Genomic DNA, 17153 nt, shown 5'->3' with positions numbered 1-17153 from the left:
GGCGCCTGGGTGGCTCAGTTGGTTAAGCGACTGCCTTCGGCTCAGGTCATGATCCTGGAGTCCCTGGATCGAGTCCCGCATCGGGCTCCCTGCTCAGCAAGGAGCCTGCTTCTCCCTCTAACCCTCCCCCCTCTCATGTACTCTCTCTCTCTCTCATTCTCGCTCTCTCAAATAAATAAATAAATCTTTAAAAAAAAAAAAAAAGAAAGAAAGGCAGAAATGGAGAGGATGTGGGAAGGGATCTAGAAGGGCCTCCTGCGGGAGGTGGCATGGGGCAGGGGTCTTGGTTGGATTATGAGAGGTTGAGAAGCAAAGCAGGGACCCCCCCCAAAGCCACAAGCTCCCCAGAGTAGGCAGTGAGTCTAATTTATTACTTGCTCCCCAGTATCCAGAGATCTGGGGAGCTATCTAGAGAAGGTGCCACTGTTTACTGAATGAATATATGAATGAATGAATGAACAATCGAACGAGCAAATGTAGGTTAATGTCATTCCAGGAGGAGGGGACAGCATGAAGGAAGGCTCAGAAATGGGACAGTCCCCCATCCAAGGGGACAAAGATAAAAATAACGGTAGCTGGTACATGTGGGGTGTGTGCCAGGCTCTGCTCTGAATCCTTACGGCAACACACTGCGGTAGGGGCTTTTCATAGTCCCACTTTACAGTTGAGAAGCCTGGGGAGGTTCCGTGCCGCACTGGGGCAAACAGCTAGGAGGTGGCAGCTCTAGGCCTCACCCCCACTGGCCACCTACTTCCCAGAAACTCCCTCCCTCAGACTGTCAGACTCCCAAAGAAGGGGCAGGGGGTGCTGCAGGCATTCAAGGGCTCTGGCCTGGGCACCGGGGCCCACCCTGCTTCAGCAGCTGTCCTCACAGCCTCCGCCTTGCCCCCTTCTTCCTCAGAGCTACACCCCCACTGTGTTTGAGCGGCTCGCCGTTAATCTGCAAATGAAGGGCAAACCCCTGAACCTCCAAATCTGGGACACAGCAGGTGGGTGTGCAGGTGGGAGGCGGGGGGCCCCCCATGCCCAGGAGCCAAGCCCTGCCCCCTTCCTCCTGAACCACAGAGGCCCAGCCAGTCTCACCAATCTCCCAGGGACAGGTGTTGGCCAGGATTAGGGTCCCCAGGAACCTGAACCTTCTTTGCTCCTGCGCCTGCATCTGCTGCCTCCCCCAACAGAGGGTAGCCAACTGTGTCCCGGAGACAAGGGGGATCCAGAGCTCTTTTCTCTCAAGGGGTAAACTATTCCTGGCCTCCTAAGCATTCCACCCTGGCTTTAGCTTTTGTAAGATCTGCCTGACCTTGACCTCTGCCCTCCAGCTTCCTGACCTTATCCACGTAGGGTTCAGTCAAATCCACACCAGAACTGAAAGCTCACCCCAGGGTATCCCAGCAGCCCCCTGACCATGCAGGGGATAAGGGGCCTTTGTCCTGGGTCCTACCTGCTTCCTACTCCTCACCCCCCAAGCCCAGGGCAAAGCCCAGCGCAAAGCAGGCTTTGTCCCTGCAGGCGAGACCTCTGCCTTGTCTCCGACTCCTACCAGAACAGGGCTCTCTCAGCAAGTGGTCTCACCCAGACCAGGGCTAACACAGCCTACGGGCAAGCCAGGGGAATACTGCCTGGAGGGAAACGTTCACGTGGAGTGGCCACCCAGGCACCACATTTAAATCAGACCACGAGGCACACAACCACGCCCTGATCCGGGCTCCCCCATCTGTTGGGATGACCTCCCTGATGTTGGGGAAGATCTGAAGGGAGTGCCCACCCCCACTCTCCCCAGGGCAAGTTGACTATGACCGCCTGCGGCCCCTCTTCTACCCCGACGCCAGTGTCCTTCTCCTCTGCTTCGATGTCACCAGCCCGCACAGCTTTGACAACATCTTCAACCGGGTAGGTACCAGGGCCCCGGGGAGGTACAGCCCCGGTAGCCAGGCCACCCTGCTCTGTCCCCAGCCTTGACTCCGCAGCCTGTCAGAGCATAGCAGGCCCCGGATGACACTGAATCCAGCACCTTTGGTGTGTATATGGGGAAACTGAGGCCCAGTGCAGAGGCAGCAACTTGCCAGAGGTCCCTTAGGGATTTGGTGGCAGGGTCTGGACTGAGAATGCTGTGGCTCTTTCCACCGTGACCTACCTGAGTATGCTGGGTCGCCCAGAGGCCCCGCATCTCCCCAGCCTGGGCCTGCCCGAGGTTGCATGTATGGGCAGCCCCCTTCTGTGTAACTGCTAGCTTTCAGCAGCCTCCCAAGATGCCCCCCAGGCATGTCAGGGGTTCCCAAGGCTGCTCACTGCCCACAGGTGCCAGGGGTGTGGGCCCTTGAGTTGTTCTGCTCCTGCCCTGCTGCTGCCGGGGCCTCCAGGCGAAGGGCATGCAAACAGCGTGCCGGGGGTTCATCGGAGCACAGCGGGTGACGGCATGAGTAACATGAACCCCAACAGCGATGGTAATGTTGACTGAGGACTTCGCTCAGGCCAAGCACCGTTCTGGGCACTTCTGCCCATTCACTCATCTACTGCCCCTAACAACCTGATAGAGCCAATAGTAGTATTATCCCCAGGTTGGGAGTGGGAGAGATGTTTTGACCAGAGCGAGTGGAAGGCGGCCTTGCCATTTCCCAAGATGAGAAGGAGCAAGTGGAGGGTAGGGAGGTGGGAGATGGGGGCCTGTTGGACATCGCAGTGGAGGGCCAGGTAGACCTGGAGGTCTGAGTCTGCAGCTCCCGGGAGAGGGCCAGGCTGAGCTGGGCAGATCCATTTAGGAACCACTGGTGGGGAAGAGCCTTGCACATGGGAAGGTCACCTGGAGAGAAGCAAGAGAGCAGGGTCCTAGGGCAAAGTGCCAACCAGGCGGTAGAGGAGGGAGAGATCCCTGCCTGGTGCCAGGGCTCAGGCAGGATGAAGGCTGAGGATTCAGTGTTGGATTTAGCAAGGTGAAGTCACGGGGGAGACCAGGATCAGGCGCAGTTTTGTAGAGGGGTTGGAGTATGGGGAGTAAGCCCAGGACCCCACCCGGGCCCCATCTGGCTCCGGGAGCCAGATGGTTTGATGCCAGTTTTTTCTGAACAGACAAACTGAGTAGGCATGCACTCCTGGAGATATAAATCCCCTGTCTCCGGATTCTAGACTCCCCAGTTGCTGCCCAGGCTGAAATAACCAGGCCCCGGAGCCTCGCATTCCAGAGAGCAGCTGACACAGAATAGGAGTGTTCCCTCCAACAGGCAAACAGCTGCTGCAACCATTTTGTGAGCTGCTTTATTTTTAAAGGATGACTTATTTCTTCATATATTTTACCCACTTGGGAGGCGGTCCTGGGGCCCCTTACCTTGCAGAGTGGCAGGATTCTAGACCATGCGGGAGCAGGGCTCTGGGCCCCAGCCCCTGGGCTCAAATCCTGCCACTTCCAGTTGTGTGACCAAGGCCAAGTTATATAGCCTCTCCGAGCCTCAGTTACTGCACTCTGTACAATGGGCCTGATGACAGAACTTGCTTTGTAGGGACTTGGGGGATTGAAGAGTTCATACATGTGAAGTCTTAGAGCCTAGCACAGAGTAATTCTCCGTAAATGTTGGCTGCGCTGATAATCATTGCTGAAGTCCACCTGGGGAGTGAGAGGGTGGCCCTTTCTCCCCATCTGTGGGGAGGGACAGCAATCCCATTGGCTAACACACACACCCACACTGCCACCCTCCCAGTGGTACCCAGAGGTGAACCACTTCTGCAAGGAGGTGCCCATCATTGTCGTGGGCTGCAAGACTGACCTGCGCAAGGACAAGTTGCTGGTGAAGAAGCTGCGGAAAAATAGGTTGGAGCCTGTGACCTACCACAGGGTAGGAAACCCAGCCCAGGGGTGGGGAGGGGGAACCTCGGGGTATGCTGATCCCGCCCAGCCTCTCAGCAGCGTCCAGCACACTCAGGGGGTGGGTCAGGGTAGGGGTCATCTTGGAATGGTCTGGGCTTGGAAATGGTACCTAGAATACTCTAGAAGATTCTGCCTATGGAAGGGAGAGCGGGTGGTGTGCCCATTCAGGTAATCCTACCCACCCACTTCGCAGATAGGGAAGCTGAGGCCATAGCTCTTCAGGCCACAGGCCCCTCTCTGCTACACATCTGTGAAGTGGGTTAGCTGGTGCCTTGAGAGGCAGGGACGTATCCCAGAACTGAGGCAGGAAACCCAAGGAAGCCATGAGAGTGCTTGGTCAACCTAGGGGCAGGAGTTGTGGGTGTCCTGGAAAAACTCACCTTCCACTTTTGTCCTGGAGACTCCCTAGGATGGCCAAGAGGGCTATGGGGAGGCAGGATGTGAGCTCTCCCCCTGCCCAGAGGCCGCCACCTCAAGGCAGCCCCCTCCATTCTCTCTATTAGGGCCAGGAGATGGCGAGGTCCGTGGGTGCAGTGGCCTACCTCGAGTGCTCAGCCCTGCTCCAAGAAAACGTCCACGCGGTCTTCCAGGAAGCAGCGCAGGTGGCCCTCAGCAGCCGCAGTCGCAACTTCTGGAGGAGGGTTACCCGGAGCTGTTGCGTGGTGACCTGACATCTTGAGGCCCTCCCTGCCCCAACCCCCCCAGCAGCTCAGGAAGGAGCTGGGCGCTGAGCTGCCCAGTTGGCTGGGCTGGACCCAGTCCCGAGGCTGTGATCACCGAACTGCACCTCAAACAGATGGACACCACCAAGGCCGGGCCCCTGACCCTGGGGCTGTAATCCCTGGACTAGAGCGTAACCCCCGCCCAAGGCCTGAGGAAGGGGCTTCCAGAGCCCACCTGCCCTGTAGAGGGCTACTCCTGGAGTCCCCTAAAAATGACTCCCAGACTCCCAGCTCCCAGCCTGGACCCACACATCCAGAAGCAGCCTGTTCAGTGCTATTCCCAGGGCTGCACCTTCGGGACCTGGCACTTCCAGGACCCTGGGCCACAACTCACACCCTCCCCATCCCCCTGCCCCCTGCCCATCCAGTGGTAACTATAACAACTAAAACTACATTGCTTGTCAGTTATGTCACGTGTCTTGCTTTACACACATGTTCCATAGCAGAAAAGAACCCACCACGGGCGCCTGGGTGGCTCAGTTGGTTAAGCAACTGCCTTCGGCTCAGGTCATGATCCTGGAGTCACGGGATCGAGTCCCGCATCGGGCTCCCTGCTCGGCGAGGAGACTGCTTCTCCCTCTGACCCTGCCCCCTCTCATGTACTCTCTCTCATTCTCACTCTCTCAAATGAATAAATAAATTAAAAAAAAAAAAGATTCTCTCTCTCCCTTTTAAAAAAGAAAAGAAAAGAACCCACCACATGTAGGCACTGGAATGGGACTACCCGGATCCAAACCTGGCTTTATCACTTTGGGACCTTGGGCAAATTACTTGAACCCTCTGTGCCTCAGTATCCTCATCTGTGAAATGGGACCGATCACAGATGATGTCATGGAGTCTTTAGAGGAGTAAGGGGGCATCATGAGAGACACGCAAAGAGCTTAGCAGGTGCCTGGCACCCATTAAGTGCTTACAAAAGGTTTACAAGTGGGGTTTTTTTGTTTATGATAAATATATAATATTGCAGAGACGTAATATATGTAACATACTCAATAATATTATATTAGGGTTTTCCGGAGAAACAGAACCATATAGAACCAATAGGGTGTGTGTGTATGTGCAGAGAGAGAGAAATTGTAAGGAATTGGCTCATGGGATCACAGTGCCTGGCAAGTCCGACACCGGTAGGGCAGGCTGGAGATTCAGGTAAGTTGTGGGATCAAGCCCAGCGCCGGGATCCGTGTTCAGCATGGAGTCTGCTAGAGATTCTCTCCCTCTCCCTCCCTCTGCTCCTCCCCACACTCGAACGTGGGCTCTCTCTCTCTCAGATAAAATTAAAAAAAGACAGCTCAAGGGAGAGACCACTTCATGGGGATGTGGCTGACTCAGTCAGTAGAGCGTGTGACTCTTGATCTCAGGGTTGTGAGTTCGAGCCCCATGTTGAGTATAGAGATTATTTAAAAATAAATCTTTGGGGTGCCTGGTTGGCTCAGTCGGTTGGGCATCTGACTTCGGCTCAGGTCATGATCTCAGAGTCCTGGGATCGAGCCCCATATGGGGCTCTGTGCTCAGCGGGGAGTCTAGAGATTATCCCTCCTTCTCTGGCTTGTGCTCTCTCTCTCAAATAAATAATAAAACCTTTGAAAAAATAAAAATAAAAATATATCTTTAAAAAAAAAGGGAGAAAAGGACAAAGACAAACAGCTCAAGAGAAGGACCACTTGTGCCAGAGGAGGGCTCATGGCTTGGGTTACAGAGCTCAACTGAGGCAGGTGAAATGATGTTATTGGCCTGCTCCAGAAACCCTACGTGGATTACAGGCTCCACTCCAAGGTTTTACTATAAACTGCTCAGGAATGGGAAATAACATTTCCTGGCCTAGATTTCTAGCCTGATTTCTCCTCCCCACCAAGCACCCCCCACGCCCAGAATATTCCCTATTCTCCCCTTCCTGCCCTCCCCAAGCCCAGCTCAGACAGCCGTCTTCTCTAATTTCCCAAAATACATGTTCCTGGAGCCCTGAGGTTATGTTGCTCTGATGCTTTTCACGCTGACTTCTTGCACATCCGTCTTCTTGCACTAGACCTCAACTTCCGTGAAATCAGGACCCTTGTTTGCTTTGTCTCTTTGTCCCCAGCCCCTAGTTGAGGACGTGGCGTGGCCTGTTGGCACTGATGAGTGTTCCATCTCTGGAGTCAGTAGCAGATCTGGGTTCGAATGTCAGTGCCGCCATTTTCCATAGCTATGCGGTTTTATGAGAGTTATACTCTTTGAGCCTCAATATCCCATCTGGCAAATGGGAACGATCATATCCATCCCACAGGGTTGTTATGGGAAGGAAGTGACAATGCTTGTCGGGTGCCTAGCACAGTGCCGGCCATAAAGGAGCATGCAGGAAGCAGGGAACACATTGCAAGAAGTACAGCTGGGCTGGACAGGTTGTCCTATACTCGAGGGCAAGGTGCTGAACGAGAGGTCGGGACACATAGATGCTGGCGTGGGCTCCTTCCCTGAGATAACCAGGGACTCCATCATTTGTTCTTTCAACAGCCCGGTGTCTCAGGAGCTCTCTGGTGTGCCCCACGCTAGGACAAGGGCTAGGGATATTTTTTTTTTTTTAAAGATTTTATTTATTTTGACAGAGAGAGCACAAGCAGGGGGAGTGGCAGGCAGAGGCAGAGAGAGAAGCAGGCTCCCCGCAGAGCAAAGGAAGCCCGATGCGGGACTCGATCCCGGGACCCCAGGATCATGACCTTAGCCGAAGGCAGTCGCTTAACCGACTGAGCCACCCAGGCGCCCCAGGGCTAGGGATATCACACAGGGAATCGCGGTTTGTGCCCTCAAAACCAGGTGTGTTTGCAATGCCCTGGGATAAGCACAGAGGAGGGGTCCCAACCGCTCGTCACCATGTGGCATGGTCCTGTGTGTCTCCCCACTGGATTGCCAGTCCCCAAGAGCACAGACTGGGTTTGTTGGAATCCCCTGTGCCTCAAGTCACCAGAGAGAAAGCACTTCCTGGAAAGAGGATCTCGGGTGAGTACAGGGAATGACGTGTCCCGTCATGGTGACCCAAGAGCCTGACATGCTATGTGCGTGAAGTCTTGCAAAGCAGGCGGGACAAAAGGATGTGGGCCAAGGGGGCCGATAGGATGAACAAGAAGGTAGAAGGAGTGATGTGCTTGGTCCCTGGAGAGTCTCAGTCTTCTCACCCGACAACGGGAGGAATAAGTTCCGTTTCCTTGCCTTTTATCTCTTGGCAGTGTTCTATCAGGAATGAGATGATTAGATAAATAAACAGGTTTGATGGTTAAATTTATGTGTCAACTTGATTAGGCGACAGTTTGGTTGTTTGGTCAAACACCAGCCTAGATGCTGCCCCTGAAGGGATTTTTTTTTAGACATAATGAACATTTGAATCAGTAGGCTTTGAGTAAAGCAGGGGATCTTGCATCATGTGTGTGGGCCTCGCCCAATCAGTGGATGGCCTTGAAGGACAGGTTTCCTGAGGAAGAGGGTCACGTGACCAGAGGTAGGCCTGATGTTTAATTTTAATTCAACCCTCTCCGCATTTCACTGGGGACACATGCTAGGAGGTCAAGGTTAGAGAAGAACTGCTCTCGGAGCAGAGGGGAAGCCAGATGGGGTCAGGGAGGATACAGTGGTATGCAGGGAGGGGGCTCCTGGGGCCACCGCGTGCAGAGGAGGATGTCGGCACGTGCCCAGTCTCAGCGGGTTCCTGCAGGGGAGCAGCTGAGTCAGGAAAACTCATTGGCTTTCCCTCCACCTTGCCCCGCCCTTGGTTGCTCTCCTTTACTTTCTTCCAGAGCTCGTCACCCTATGGGACGGTCTTGTGTGTATCCCCACTGGACTTCCAGCTCCCCAAGAGCACAGACTGGGTTTGTCGGATTCCTCTGTGCCTCAAACAGTGCCAGCTTATAGGAAGCACTAAAGAAATACCCGCGGGATGAACTGAGGCTCACACCCAGTCCTGCCTGGGTTACCACGTAAATCTCCTTGCCTTCTTCCTCCTCCTCACCCCTGCCCTCACAGCCATTCTCCCGAGCACGGATCCAGTCACGTCACCTTGAGCCTTCGGCAGCCCCTCTGCCCAGAGAAGGTCGTCCAGCTTCCCCAGCTGGGGGCTTGAATTCTCCTACATCTGGCTGCCGCCCACCTCCCCTGCCTCAGGCTGGGACATCTGACACTCCAGCCGGACCGGTGAGCACTACAGACCAGTCCAAGCCTCTGAGCCTTTGTTCAGGCTGTTGGCCCACCTCGGCATGCCCTTCCTCCTGATCACTGCCTGTTCAAATCCCCCCCTCCATCTGCAAATCCTTCAGAGCCCAACTCAGACACCCCCTTGCCCAGGAAGCCCGTGGACCTGCCGACTCATTCACTCCCCCGCACGGCACGCACCCCATAGGGTCCGTTGACTTTACACGGGCCCCTTGGCTAGGGAACTGGGCTCTGCTTCCCTGCTGTGGGAACGACTGGATTGGGCTCCTTGAGATGACAGTCTGGTGGCGGACTGGGCAGGATGGCTGGGCGGGCGGGGGCGGGAGACCAGTTGGGCAGCCGCAGACGTCCAGACACGACCCGAGAAACAAGCCCACACAGGTCAAGGCTGGGTGACTTCTGGGCTGGGAAGCCAAGGCGGCGGCCCCGGGTGGACTGCGGGAAGGGTGGGGACGCTGAGAGTGAGGGAAGAATGCAGGCCTCTCCCCTGCGTGAGAAACTTGGAGAAGGCGAACCCCTTCCCTGTTGGCGGCGCCGGGAGAGGTGGATGTGGCCGGGCTGCCCCACACGGCCACCCAGGTGTCACAGGAGGGCACAGTGAGTGGCAGCCCTTGGAGACGCCTGGCCGAGGAACCAGGGTTGTTATTCTGGGTTGCTGTTCTCCTCCGCACCCGCCAAGCCCCCCTTTCAGTTCCTCACAACCCGGCCGGGCAGGGCGGCGGCCAGACTAGTGGGAGCCCAGGGAAGGCACAGCCCAGAGGCCAGCCAGGGCCAAGAGCCACAAACCGCAGTGTCTTCGTGTCTCCATACCGCCTCCGCCAGCCTTGGGGTTGTCTGCCGGGAAAGCGAGGGGTGGGGGTGGGGACCCCAAGTCACCTCCTCCAGAACAGGCACTCCCTGGCATCCTTTGGCGGGAGGGTGGGGCACACTCCGTGAGTCACAAAGCTTCCCTCTCACTCTGCCTGTGCGGCACCCTGAGCCCCACATCTGGGTGCAGGGAGGAGAGGGCGGCGGCCAGATCACCCCACTTTGGGCCACTCTCTTTGTTTTCTCTGGCTTCCTTCTGCTCCTGGGGGCCCTTCTTTTGGAGGCTGAGAACTCATGGCCCCCCCGGGAAGTCATCCCAAAGCCCCTGGTGATGGAACCAACAAAACCTGAGAGCAGGCTGAGGGGCAGAGAGATCCACGATCCATGAGAGCAGGATAGCTGACTGGCCACCCTGCATGCTTTCTAGGGCTTGATCTCCAACTAAATGCTTCCGTTTAACAGGTCAGATTTGGCCCAACCCTCCGACCCTCCGAGGGGAGGCAGGAGGATGGGCTGGAATTTCCTGTGGGGCTCACGTCTGTGGAGACACCAAGCCTGGTCCTAATCACAAGGCAGACACTTGATGCATTTGTTTAGGAAAGACGTATTGGCTGTCCACCATGTGCCGTCCCTGTTCCAGACACTGAACACCAAGCAGGGGCATGTGGGAGTGAGCAGGACGTGGCCCATGCCTTCCAAACCTCCATCCTCCACCCTCCATGGGAGTTCCAATGCGGACACAACCAGTGGGGGAGGGAGCATGCATCTTCAGCCTGCTTCTCCCATTGAGATAAATAAGAGGGGAGCTGGGGATGGGGGGGGTTGCTGAATGTAAGACAAAGAGCTCTCCCCTCACACCCACAAATCTGAAACAGGGTTGTTCTAGGACCGGTGCTCCTGTCTGCCCACCAGAAGAGCATCACAGAGCCCTGTCTGGCCAGGCACTGTCAGTGACATTCTGCACATCCTCCCTCATTCAGTCCTCATCATCCCCTCACTTCAGAGAGGAGGAAACCGTTTCAGAAAGCTAAAGAGTGGGACCAAAAGCAGTGAATGGGAGAGCTGGGCTCTTGCACGCAGGACGGGACTCCCAGCCCAGGCTCCGGACCTCCGCTGGGCACTGGCCAGGTAGCCGGACCTCCACCAGCAGAGGGCAGCAGGGTCCAAGGAGAGGAGCCTTTCCCCAGGACAGGGGAGGCCGGCGCGCAGGCCAGGAGAGGACACCTGCCCCATCACCCCGCCTGGAGCACTGTGGGGCACCACACCACTCCCACGAGCCGCCACCCACTAGCCGTGCCCATCCCAACATTTTACCGAAGAAAAAACAGGCTCGGAGTGGCCAAGGACTTGACCGTTCAGCGAGTATGGGAGGCCTTAGAATGAAAATCATGCTGGGGCTCTAGCGTCAGAATCTAGGATTAGAATCCCAGCGCGGCACTTACACCTCACAGGATTACGGTCAAGTGCGTGGGCTGGAGTGAGATCAAAGGAGGCCACTCGCCGGAAGCGCTGTTCACGGGCCCACGGAACCCAGGCTCGCTTAATTTCCTCGGTGCTACACCTGGGGAGGCAGATGGGGGTCTTGGCTCCTGACTTCCCCTCCCTTGACCCCACCCCAGAATTTATAACATAGTTGTGGGAGATTATCAAAATACTTTAGAACGTCAAGGAACCCAAGGGAGCGCTCCTGGAAAGTAAAGCACTGTGGGCTGGCACCTGGGGGCACGCCCTCCCCTGGTCAGAACTATCCTGGGGGGCTGGCGGAGGAGGGAAGGGAAGAAGGGGAGGATCTGGAGGACTGTGGGGTCCTTCCTGCTGGAGAACTAGCCCATGCAGAGCCCCAGACCCTGTGATGGGGGCCGGAGGGTGCTGGGAAAGGTGAGCAGAATCTCGACTGTCTTCTCCCAGTGCTCCCTCCAGGTGCAGGTGCTTTATCCTGTGACAAAAGGCTGCCTCCACAGTACCCGAGACATCCCGCAGGACTCCCTGCTGGCCAGTCCCCCAACTTCAGACACCCCGGGCTCTCCAACTCTTTTCACTTCCCCACCCCAGCTCTTCCGCCGCGCCCCTCCCCCCAATAAAGAGTGCTTTAGGCTGTTGTCACTGGTTGGGTGCCTAGATTCATGGCGTGCAACTTCCCATTCACCCCACCTTTATCCCTGCCCCTACCCCATCCCAGGGACCCCCTGACCAAAGGGTGGAGGGGCAGATCGAAATGCCCCATGGTCCCAGGGGCGACCTGCGGGACACACCATGAAGAGCTTCTCTTTCCAGTCTCACTGCCCCCACTCCCTCCTCCTGCTTCCTGGGGTCTCCTCCTTAACTAACTTTTCTGTTTCTTGTAGTTGTTGCATTTGTTTGTTTTGTTTGTCTATTCATTCACGCACTAGACAATTCTTTCCTGAGCACCTCGCAGCCCAGTCCCTGGACTGCCCCCTGGTTTCTTGATTCTCTGTGCAGCCTTACTGGGAGGCAGCACCCCTTCTTCTGTGGAAGCTGGACCACCCACTGGACCCTCACTCTGTCCTTAACCTGGCAGCTAGGACGTCACCAATATCGACTCCTCTTGCTATCTCTCCCACACTTAAGACTTTGAATCTGGAGGGCGACAAAGAGGAACGTTTAAATTCATTCTGGTGACATGGGCAATATTTTTTTTCTTTAACAAGTATATAGGGCTCACTACCTGCCAAACTCATTAAGTCCTCATAACCACCGTACAATTCTGAATTCTGTTTTTTTTCCCCAAAATTTTAGCCTAAAATAAAAACAAAAACAAAACAAAACCCGTTTTTAGTCTACACATTCTTATTATTTTGGAACAATCTTAGATTTAAATAAGAATTACAGAAATAGTACATCAAGTCCCCATAAACCCTTCACCTGGCTTCCCCTAATGTTAACACTCATTTATCAAAACTAAGAAACTAACATTAACACAGTACATTAAACTCTGGACCTTACTCAGGTTTCACCAGCTTTTTCACAAATGTCTCCTTTCTGTTCCAAGATCCCATCCAGGATACCATGGTACATTTAGGTGAATATCATTCTTAGTGGCTGCATGTTATTTCCTCTAGTGAATATTCTAACAAGTTTTTTAAAAAACTATCCGCTGCTGCACATTTTCTGCATTGTTTCTAGTTTTACTTTGGAACACTTATTTTGTAAGGAATGAAAATAAGAAAGCTTTATTCAAAAACAAGTGCTGGTTCACACCTGGGGTTTGGGCACCAAATGAAACAAAACAAAAAACAAGTTCTATTTAAATAGTAGCCTGGCTGATCAGTAGTGTGTGTTAACCACTCAGTGGCCCCGTACCGCCTCCAAGCACACCTGGTGCTCAGGAAAGGAGAAAGGTTGGGGGACCCGCCCAAGATCACATAGGGCTGGTGGGGACAGGGTTCAGGTCTTCCTGCCCCTAAATCCTACTGGAGTTGACTGGCTGTTCTCTACATGAAACTCTATCGAAGGGCTAGTGCAGCTTTTATTCGGAATTGTTAAAGGGAGTCCAGGAATCAGTAAACTAGAGAAGAAAGGTTTTAGAGAAGGAAAAACTCTGGCTTGCTCCCTGACATTTTTGGTTTTAGATACATTGATTATCAGACCTTGCGGGGGCTGCTGGAGGGCCTTTGGGGGCGGGGGAGTGGACAGAGGGGAGTGTTGCTCCTCACTTCCCACCACCCCAGTCAAGCAGGACTTTTTAGGACTCACCCCAAGCACCCCCTTTGGTGGGTCTATTCTCTACCAGCTCAATTAATACTCCCAACAACCCTAACAAGGTGGGTGCTCTTAACATAGATGCAGAAAATACAAGACTCCCTGAGATTTGAACCCAGGAAATCCATGTCTCAATCGCTACACCTCACTGGCCCCCCTGCCCCCAGAGACCCTCCAGGTTCCCCCACCCACAACCCCCAGCCCACTGAGCACCCCGCCCCTCAACTCCTTAGCTCTGATGGATGGGTCTAGTCCTCCACCACCCAACAGAGAGATGGAGGAAGTGTTTGGGGCAAGCAAAGCAGGTGCACCACAGAAGAAAAAGAAAAGGCGAAGGCAGGAAAGAAGGCAGGGGCAGAGGGAGGGGAGAAAAAATGAAATATTTATATTAGAAATTAATCAAAGCACTTCACCTCTGTGATCTTCCTCCCAAAAACCCATGGCCCCTATCTATTTTTTATTTTATTTTTTTAAAATTTTATTTTAGGGGTGTGGAGAGATCAGGTAACTGGGTGATGGACTTTAAGGAGGGCATGTGATATAATGAGCACGGGGAATTATATAAGACTGATGAATCACAGACCTGTAAAAAATACATATATTTTTAAGTAATCTCTAACCCCGAGATCAAGAGTCACATGCTCCACCGACTGAGCCCCTATTTAATTAGGAGAAAAACATCAGACAAACCCCAACTGAGGGACATTCTACAGACTACCTGGCAGGTCCTCCTCAAAACTGTCATCAAAAACACATGAAATCTAAGAAACTATCACAACCAGAGGAGCCTAAGGAGATGTGACTATCAAATGTAGTGTCATGTCCTGGATGGGATCCTGGGACAGAAAAGGACATTAGGTAAAAAGTGAGGAAATCTACATAAGGTACGGACTTTAGTTAATAATGTATCAATAGAGGGGCACCTGGGTGGCTCAGTTGGTTAGGCGACTGCCTTCGGCTCAGGTCATGATCCTGGAGTCCCAGGATCGAGTCCCGCATCGGGCTCCCTGCTCGGCAGGGAGTCTGCTTCTCCCTCTGACCCTCCTCCCTCTCATGCTCTCTGTCTCTCATTCTCTCTCTCTCAAATAAATAAATAAAATCTTTAAAAAAAATAATAATAATGTATCAATATTGGTTTATCACTAGGGGTGTCTGGTTGGCTCAGTAAGCAGAGCATACAACTCTAGATCTCGAGGTCATGAGTTCAAGACCCATGCTCGGCATGAAGCCTACTTAAAAAAAAAAATACTAAAACAAAACAAAAGAAACATTGGTTCACTACTTGTAACAAATGTACCAGGCTAATATGAGATACTAGTAATAGGGAAACCTGGGTGCAGGGATACATAGAAACTCTGTACAATACTTTTTATATATATATATATAAATCTAAAACTTCTAAAATAAAAACATTCTTTAAGGGGGTGCCTGAGTGGCTCAGTCAGTTAAGCATCTGACTTCAATTCAGGTCATGATCTCAGGGTCATGGGATCCAGCGCCACGTCAGGTTCCTTGCTCAACAGGGAGTCTGCTTCTCCCCTCTCCCTCTGCTTCTCTCCCTTCTCTCTTTCTCTCTCTCTCAAATAAATAAATAAAATCTTTTTTAAAATATTATTTAAAAAATTAATCCAAGTAGTCACCAGGAGAAATCTTGTGTTGATCGGACATCCTATTATCCATGCTGGGGTAAGACCCCATGATCTTTCAGCTGAGAGCCTCTAAAGACCTTAACTGTTGGAGCTGGTTTCCCTGTGTACCTTGACTGGTGTCTAGATGGCAAAAAGGCTGAGGGCAGGTCCCAGAGGCTTAGTGACACCCCCTGGGGCCTCCCTCAGAGACCTTTAACGTTCATTAAATGCACGTGCGCTATCTAAGCCTAAACTGCCCCACCTCTGGGCAAGACAGATAAATGGGTGCAATTCACGCTGACTTGTGAAATTCAAGTTCTGAGCTGAAGCCAAGACCCAAAAGAGCCAGGAGAGACCTCCTGAGGTTTAAGCAAACAGACGCTGGCCTCTGACAATAGAAATGTAAACAGACCCTGATGGGCTTGCTCACACGTTTTCACTCTCTGACGCATCCGCCAAAGCCCAAGTCCCCTGACCCCAGGAGTCTGGGGAAGCCAGGACACAGCCTTCAATTATCCAGATCTAAGTACTCTGTCCCAGACGATCTCAATTCGGAGCCCCAGGGCATGACCCCGCCCCTGGGCTGACCGCCTGCCCTAGGGACCCCTGGTTGGGACGGCCCAGGACAGCCCCTCCTAAGGTGTTTGGGCTGTAGGCCGAACAGCTCCCAGGGCCTCTCCAAGCTCGCTGGCCCCTCTTCCCACCCCTCTGCCAGCCTCGTCAGCAGAAGGGATTATGGCACGCATTAAAAGCCTGCCGGGGCGGGGCGGAGATTGCAGGGCCTGTGTCAGGGAGGCTGAGGCCGCTGGGGCACGAGGCACAGCTGTCCACTGGTCAGCAGGGGCCCCAAACCCCTCCACTCACCTGGCCGGAGCCTCTCTGAGCCTCTGGCCCAAGTTCTACCTGGTCCAGCCTCACAGGGCAGTGGTCTGTGGTCACTACGCATGGGGCTGGGCCCTGGAATGGAGGGTCGTGGTGGAGGCGAGGGAAGAATTTCGGGCTAAGCCAGGCAGGGGGACCCTGGAGAATTTTTGCCTCCAGACTGAGGGTAGAGCAGGGCAGGGCGAGAACCACAGGTGGGATGGAGGATGCCCCAGCATAAGTTCGGGTTGAAAACTAGTCAGGGCCAGGACGGAGACTCTTCCCCTAAGGAGCAAAGACCCAACTCCAACTCGTGCCCCCACCCTGGTTCCCTTCCCCTGAAGCTGCTCTGTCAGCTCCCACCAAGTACACGCCTGACGCCTAGGACATCACCGTCACTCAGAGCTGTGGGCAAGACTCCGGACAAATCTCCCGTTGCGAAGAGACCCTGGCCCCACAGCCATGTACCCACTTTTTAGAGGAGGCTCTACCCCAGTCCCAGAAAGCTGCCCTGACTAGCCCTCCTTTGGAAACTGCCCTGGAGAGGGGAGCTTCCGCCCCAGTAGGAGCTCCCGGGGAGCCTGCTGGGATGCGAGAGAGACTGGGGATCACTGCACCTGTGAGCACGGAGTAGCCCTCCTGCAGTGGGGCCATGCTCTGCTGCTTGCCCTTGGCTGCAGCCCCTGCCAACCCCTGGCCCACCTGGGCACAACTGCTGAGGGGGATACGGAAAAGGCATCTTAGGGGCGCCTGGCTGGCTCAGTCGGTGGAGCACGCGACTCTTGATGTTGGGGTCCATCCTGAGTTCGAGCCTCACATTGGGTGTAGCGATTACTTAAAAAAAAATCTTTAAAAAGAAAAATGAAAGAAAAGGCACTTTAGGCTCTGGCTGGGACCTCTCTCAGAAGTGAGCAGAATTTCAATTTAACACACTTGTCGTGCCCATCTTAGGGAATCTCAAGACGAAGTGAAGCTTGAGTTGTGCACTCCAGAAGGGCACCCTGTAAGGAGCAGCTCTTTATCTGGCACATCACCTCAGGACCTGAAGAGCCATGGCGTCACCCCGGGCACAGCTAAGCTGTGGAGGCTCAGGGCTTCGTCCAAGGGGATTGCTGTCCTCAGACCTGTCACAAGACTATGAGGCCCCAGGCCGCGTCTGGGCCCCTGAGAGCACATGGCTGCATGAAACTCAGTGTCCTTATGCAAACATAGGTCAAAGAGGACAATGGACATGGGGTATTTTCTGGGTGATAATTCTAGGGCTGTAGCACAGTTGTGTTAACTGGAACCTGCTGAGCCTTGCAAGGAGAGAGGAAGGGGCAGGAGTGGTGGGCAGGCAGGACCGCTGGGCATGGGGGAGGCAGGTGCCCGGAGGCTGGG

The 17153-nt window shown here is 54.1% G+C and overlaps 1 protein-coding gene across 2 annotated transcripts in view; it reads left to right on the top strand.

Moving 5' to 3' along the window:
• Positions 1–4985, top strand: part of RHOD (ras homolog family member D) — a 9722-nt gene extending 4737 nt beyond the window's left edge. Inside the window, exons 2-5 of one of the 2 annotated variants that reach the window (XM_081797702.1) lie at positions 902–989; positions 1781–1890; positions 3693–3802; positions 4363–4985. In XM_081797702.1, the coding sequence (XP_081653828.1) occupies positions 902–989; positions 1781–1890; positions 3693–3802; positions 4363–4525 (471 nt within the window). In that variant the 3' untranslated portion in view covers positions 4526–4985. Of the gene's footprint in view, positions 1–901; positions 990–1780; positions 1891–3692; positions 3828–4362 lie in introns of both variants that reach the window. The other variant, XM_006749312.3, reaches the window with a different exon arrangement.
• The last annotated feature ends 12168 nt before the right edge of the window (positions 4986–17153 follow it).

This window comes from Leptonychotes weddellii, chromosome 11 (assembly GCF_054177405.1).
Source record: "Leptonychotes weddellii isolate Sample4059 chromosome 11, ASM5417740v2, whole genome shotgun sequence".
Classification (NCBI taxonomy): Eukaryota; Metazoa; Chordata; class Mammalia; order Carnivora; family Phocidae; genus Leptonychotes; species Leptonychotes weddellii.
The sequence above is the reverse complement of the archived record's forward strand: the minus strand, read 5'-3'. Positions and strand labels throughout refer to the sequence as shown.